The following is a 6,542-nucleotide window of genomic DNA, read 5'->3' on the forward strand; positions in this document are numbered from 1 at the left end:
TGCTGCTGTGAGCAGGGCCCACACACGTCCCCGCTTGGAGCCAGCGCGCAGCCACGGCCACACGCGCTTGGAAAGTGAGGCCGGCGAGAAGGAACACAGAAGGCCAGCGCTAACTGCGTCCCAGTTTCTTTTTTATTAATTTTTTCTTTTTTTTTTTTTTTTTAAGTATGGAGGCTCAAGTATAAGATGTAGATTTTTTTTCTTAAGCTTTACAAAAAAACAAAATAAAACAAAAACCTCCTTTTGCATTCCATAGAAATTGACAGAAAAGCACCTGGCCGGAAGAGCGGAACTGTCGGCGGCCCCCCCCAGCCCCCACCCCGCGGCCTCCGTGGGACGGGCGAGTCTGCGCAGGACGGCACCGAGGGCCACCTCTGCTCCCAGAGCTGTCCCCTGTCCCCACGACCCCCAACCCCAAGCAACTCCCAAACACACACGGAATAAGATTTCCAGTTTTTCTTCTCTCTTTCACACACCACAGTTAGTTCATAAAATTTTTTTGTTTTACATTTTTTACACCAATGTAACAAAAAGGTGGGAGGGAAGGGAAGCTGGCAGACAGTGGATTTTATGCCTATAAATGGGGGGACGGGGAGGAAGACAGGGGGCCCGGGTGAACAAAAACCACATGGTCTCTATGGAAATGTGGAGAGAGCTGAGAGCGAGGTGTGGCGGAAGCAGGCTCGGAGCCGGAGGAGGGTGGCTATCGGCTTTATTCTCAGGGAGAGATGGCGCTGTGCAGTCAATGATGCAGCTGTTATGTGACCTGTCGGGGAGGGAAGGGACGAGGGGAGGGAGCAGAAAACGAGTTTTCTAAGAAAGGAATCTAACGAGTGCACGGCGTGTCTGGTTAGCATGAAGCAGAGGTTTAGCATTGCTGCTTTCTCTTCAAAGCCTCCACCAGGTCATTCTTCAGAGCTTCTTGTTTTGATTTGTCTGCAAAAGTCTGCACAGACCTGCAAGGGAGGAAAGGCGTTATCAGCAGATTGAACAGGGATTGGTGAGGCGGTGGGGGCCTGGGGGCCACCATGCCAGTGCCTGGCTGGTTTGCTGCATGGACCCACCTCCCGGGGTGAGGCTCTGGGTCACTGGGCTGGGCATCTGCCCCTCTCAGAGAGGGGTGAAGGGGCACATGGCCGAGACCTGCACCCTCTGCACCTTGCCAGGCCCTGGGGGGGTGGCATATGCCTTACATGGACAGGTGCTCATCTCTGCCCCTGGCCGCCGGTGACCCAGCCATAGTCACTAGAACCCTAAGTTCACTCCTCTGTGTGTAGATCCCCATGTCACCCTAAGCCACAAGGTGGCTTCTGGGCTTCCAAGCACAATGGAACAAAGTCCCTCTGCTTCAGAACAGCTACCCGGGGTTGCTGGCTGGGGACTCAGGCCAGGGGCTAAGACGTGAGGGCTCTGGTGCCATGTGGGTTCCTCTAGAAAAGCTTCCCCCTTGCCCAGGCCCTGCCCAGCAGGAGAGCCTCATTCCTCACCCCACAAGTGCAAGGTGCAGCGTTCTCCCAGCCCTGGCAGTGGGTAGGAACCAGTGTCTCTGTTTCTGAGCACACCGTGTTCAAGGCTCACGCAGCAGGTGCTTCAGGCCTCTGCTGTGAGGTACCACCCGCTGTTCACTTGGCCCAGAAAACCCCTCAGCCTGGACTGCAAAGGGCGGCACAGGAGAGCCAAGTGCCCCTGGGATCCCTGCTGTCAAATTCTGGATTTGTGGGGAAACGTTCAAGGTGACTGCATTCACGTATGTGTGGGGACACTCATCAACAAAGCCAGAAACAATGAAGGCTTGTGGAGATTTCGTAGTCTACAAAACGCCTTTCACATATATTATCTCATTTAATTCTTACGGGCATCCTGGGGTAGTCTCAACTATCAACCCAGCCAGATGTGGTGGCTCAAGCCTATAATCCCAGCACTTTGGAAGGCCAAGGCGGGAGGATCATTTAAGGCCGGGAGTTCGAGACCAGCCTGGGCAACACAGTGAGACCCCATCTCTACAACAACAACAAAAAAGAGCAAAGTCAAGGCTTTAAAAAAAAAAAAAAAAAAAAGCTATCAATCCAATTTACAGATCCGGAAACTGAGGCCCAGAGGAATGCCCGCTAGCAATTCTTTGATCATTTTGTCAAATTTACCCAACATATTGGTTAGGCAGACTTCCTAAAAGTAGGTTTTATAACAGTTGAGAAGCAGTAGAAGGAGTAGGTAGAGGGCTGCCCAAGAGTGCTACGGAGGGTGCACTCAGCTGGACTCTCACGTTTGATTCACACCAGCCATGGGAAGGAAGAATCAGAAAAATCAGTCCCCAAATGCAAAAATGGGTAAATAGAAGTGAAGCAGGGCCCAGGAGAAGCAACAGCACCTAGATTGAGTTCCGGCTACTGAATCCCTACAAGTCACAGGAAGAGCCCTCAAAATACTCAGCAGGTGCCATAGACAAGACCTGGAAGCAAGCTGCATACAACTGAGAAAACTCCCAGGAGAAACGCGGACATTTGGTTCATGCTGGGGAGCTACACGTTTCTGAGTATCTTCCCAGGACTGTCCCTGGCTCTGCGGCGGCCAAAGGCATCAGCCCTCACGACCCTCAGGCTCCAAATCTCAGCCGATTCCCCAGGGGCTTCTTGCCAAGCTCACAGCGGGAGGTCAACATGGCCAGCAGGAGATGCGGTGGGCAAAGCAGCAGCGCACAAGACCCCTAGCCTGGGTGGTCACTGGCTCTTCTGGGAAGGAAGAGCCAAGCCCATCAGGTCTTGGCTGGACTGCACAAAGGAGAAAGTTCCAGAGCCAGAATCAAGTTAGACACAGGAAGTTAGAAGTGAAATGGTGGAAGGCGGAAGGAGCAGGGGGCTCATTTAAGGGACAGAGCTTGGGAAGGTCACGGCCAAGCACCCTCGAATCAGCGCTTGGAGACAGAGCTCGCCTCTGTGGGAGGGAGGAGTCGTCCTGAGCAGACCTGGCTGTCAGGGTTTCTACGCCAGGACGCCCCCAGTGGGCGGCCAGGTAACTGCACCATCACAGTGTACCTTAAACAGGGTTTTTTCTCAATGCCACGATGGAAATGCCTGACGGCCCCACTGTGAGGCTGACCGGAGTCTTGGGCCTTAAGTTGGCACACACAGACTAGACTGGTGCACTTAAGTCCCACGGCCTCGGAAAAGCAGCTCCGCCTGGTTTTCTAAGTGCCTGACCCCCATCTCCACCTTGGAAAGCCTGCTGCACCCCTTCTGGGGTGGGCCTTCAGTGTGGAGCCCCTGGACCTGGACTCTGCAGCCCCAGCTGGCAGGGTTCCAAATGCCTTCTTTTACAGACAAGTTTCCCTCCTGCTCTCCAGGGATGCTGCCTCCTTCCCTACATCTGGATCTGTCACAAGCTCAAGTCATGGTTCTTGGCCATTACCAACAAGCAAGACTATTTTCCTTTCCATCCGCGGAACCTGTTTAAAGGAACAGCTGCAGCTCGTTAGGGGCGGAAGGTTATGCTGGTTGAGGCCGAGTCTGCACTGGGCGTCCAGGCAGCTCCAGCAGAGCATCGGGGCCGGCCGGAGTGGAGTCCAGCCCTGACTCTGCCCTCCAACCCCAGAGACTCAGAGATCAGAGCGTGAGGTCACCCCTTCCAAGCCAGCTAGCCCTGGACAGCCAATGTACCGCTGAGCAGGGGCTTATTTGGCTTCTGGGATCCCTGCACCAGCATCCGAGGATCCTCTGAAGCATGGGGAGTGGACGGCACGCAGACCCCTGCCCTGGGGACAGTCAGGCCGGTGCACACAAGGGGCTGCTGCTGGAGAGGCAGCATCCGTCCCTTGGCCTGGGCTTTTTCAGAAGCAAAAGCCAAAAAATCAGCCGTCTTCCCCACACCCAACCTCCGCCCAGAGTGGAAAGCGCACACACGTGATAGGTGCCGTGTTACACGGGACCGCGGCTACACGGGAATGCGGCTGCGCACCGGCCGGGAGCACACGTGGGGGTTAGTGGTGTTTTAAATGGCCGCGCAGCAGCAGCCGGACCCGCAGGGTCTCGGCGGGTTGGTGAGTCCTGTTTTAGTGGGGAGGGTCTCGCGGCTCTCAGGCAGGGTACCTGGATCGGCTTAATTATCAGGCTGGATGTAGATCTGGCGCTGGGTCAGCACTTGAGAGAGCTCCCTCTGCAACTGCTTAAACTTTTGGTTGTCAGGGATAGCATCAATAGATCTACAGAGAGTGTTCAAGATGAGTGGAGTGGGAGGGAAGAGAACCACGAGAAGCCAGGAACGCAGGGGGCCACAGCTGAGGAGGAAATTCAGGGAGACCCACGAGGCGGAAGGCGGGTACCGCCGCGGCTCTGGGCTGTAGAGTGCTATCACCGCTGCAGAGGCCCACGATGGCGGTGGCCGTGGTTTTCAGGGGCTCGCCACCACCACCCATAGGCTCTTCCGCTTCTCTCCCCCACTTCCCAGCCACTGCCTGGGGACTGTGTAGGTTGGCTGGGCGGGAAAGTGCGCTTGGTGTATTGGGCAGTGGCTGCAGGTGGCAGGCCTACCGCCAGGGACCACTGGGCTCTGATCCTGTCACAGGTCATGAAGACCAAACCTCCCCCAGGTGGGCAGGAGATCAGAAGACCAGGGTCCAAAGAGGAGGACTCCTCTGTTTTAAAACTGTAAAGCAGGCGACTGAAATCTGTCACCCACCCCAGTCCATGAGCTGGTGCAGCAACAGAACTGCAACCTGCCTCTCCTCTGGGCTGGGCTGTGAGAGCTACGTCACGGCAGTGGGTGAGAGGGCTGGCTGCTAAGGGCATAGCATGGCCCGACTCACATGGTGCTGCTGGACTGCAGAGCGTGTGCTAGATTCACCATCTCAGCCGACCCTGCCTCCTCCATCGGACAAGGGCCTCTTCGAGGAGTGCCAGAGGCCACACAGCTCAGGATGACAGAGCTTAGGGGAGATCCCAGCCTCCTGACTCCAAGGCCAGTGCTCACTCCACAGCTGTCTACTGCCCCCAGCTGGGCTCTGGCCTCATGTCAGAGGCCTGCCTCCTGCTCTGTCCACCATGGACCTGGAGGGTCCAGAGAGCCCCCAGCTTTTGTTCAGGCTGACACTGCAGAGACGAGGGCACGAGGTGGGTGGGACAGTGCAGGACATTGGCCACTGGTAGCAGAGCCCTGGCAGAGGACGTCAGAGAGGCTGGGGGCCCCCTGAGAAGGCCCGGGCTGAGGGCCCTGCCTGCACGTTGTGCTCTGCTGTCTCGGAAAGCAGGCCAGCCAGAGGCGGCCGGGCTGCCTGGGATGTAGTGTCATGGCTCCCCTAGGCCCAGGCTGGAGGGGCTGGGCAGATTTTTGAGTGGGGACTGACAAACTGCAGGGCTGAGGAGGCTCTGGGGGCAAGGGTACCAATGGCTGCTAGGGTGAACGTGCCCCAGAAAACAAACGGTACAGGTAGGGACCGACAGCTGCTACTGAGAGTGCAGATGACACACCAGGACTTTACTTTCCAAAATCACCATAATGATCATCCTAGAAGAGGGGCACTGCAGCCTGAAAATGAGAAACCCGAGGCCCAAGACCACACAGCTAGTAACTGGCAGAGCCAGGGTTCAAACCCCTCTTTCTGCTTCTAAAGCGTGTGCTTTCTGGTACATTACCTCAGCCCATTGACGATATCCTTTGTTTTTCCAAAGTAGATCTCGTTCAGCGTACTTCTGATTTTATTTTCCATGTCCTGGAAGGGAGGTCGGTCAGCGCCTTGGCAAAGGGTCAGTCAGGAACCCCTGAGGCCAACGCCCTCTCTCCACCCGCCAGCCCTGCAGTCCCCACTATGGCCACTGGAGGGCAGCACACACCTGCTCTGGGGCACGGGTGAGCGAGCTCCAGGCTGCCAAGACCCCACCTGCCATCTGTGCTCCAGGCGCCTTCCCGTCCTCAGGAAGGGAGGAAGCCAGTACCCAGGTATTGGCGGCCAACTCTGCCCATGCCTGGGAGCTGGTCTAAACCACATCACCGCCCCTCAGACTCCCCACTAATTTTGTGAACAATTCTGTGAAACCGGAGAGCACCTCCCTGCCTTCCCAAACAACGTGGTGACAGGAGGGCCAAGGCAGCCGCAACTGAAGCCGCGCCAGGGCCCACTGGCATTTCTGGGATCTGCTTCCTCTCCCAGCGCAGGGCCCTGTTCACACCCAGGCGATCAGGGGAGACAAGACCTAGTGCGCCCCAGAGCCAGCGCCTGAGCAGAGTCTTCTGGGAGCCCGGGTCGGGGGGTGGAGCAGGAGGTGGCCCTGAAGCCACAGCCTGCTGGCATCCAAATCAGAGGCTCCGAAAATATGAGGCCAGGGCAAAATCCAAGCAGCGCTCTGCCGGCTGCTGTGGAGCTGGGAGAAAGCAGCAGAGGAGGAGGCCAGCACAGCGGTGCCAGGGGTGCAGTGTCACTGCCGTGGGCCAACACAGGAGCCAGCCAGAGCCCCGGCCACTCACCTCTACCAGGCGCCCGATGTTGGCTATGTGTGGGGAGCAGTCACCCACAGTTTCATCTTTCTCCATCTGCAAAAGACAGAAACATTCCA

The 6,542-nt window shown here is 56.8% G+C and overlaps 1 protein-coding gene across 3 annotated transcripts in view; it reads right to left on the reverse strand.

Moving 5' to 3' along the window:
* Window positions 1-110: 110 nt before the first annotated feature.
* The window catches only part of CAPZB (capping protein (actin filament) muscle Z-line, beta), a 164,048-nt gene continuing 157,616 nt past the window's right edge, over window positions 111-6,542 (reverse strand). For 2 of the 3 annotated variants that reach the window (XM_011993135.1, XM_011993136.1), the window contains 3 exons: window positions 6,454-6,519; window positions 5,625-5,701; window positions 111-956 (listed from right to left, as the gene is read on the reverse strand). In XM_011993135.1, coding sequence (XP_011848525.1) covers window positions 869-956; window positions 5,625-5,701; window positions 6,454-6,519 — 231 coding nt within the window. In that variant the 3' untranslated portion in view covers window positions 111-868. The remainder of the gene's footprint in view (window positions 957-5,624; window positions 5,702-6,453; window positions 6,520-6,542) is intronic. The other variant, XM_011993137.1, reaches the window with a different exon arrangement.

Source organism: Mandrillus leucophaeus, unplaced genomic scaffold (genome assembly GCF_000951045.1).
Source record: "Mandrillus leucophaeus isolate KB7577 unplaced genomic scaffold, Mleu.le_1.0 Scaffold426, whole genome shotgun sequence".
NCBI classification, from domain to species: Eukaryota; Metazoa; Chordata; class Mammalia; order Primates; family Cercopithecidae; genus Mandrillus; species Mandrillus leucophaeus.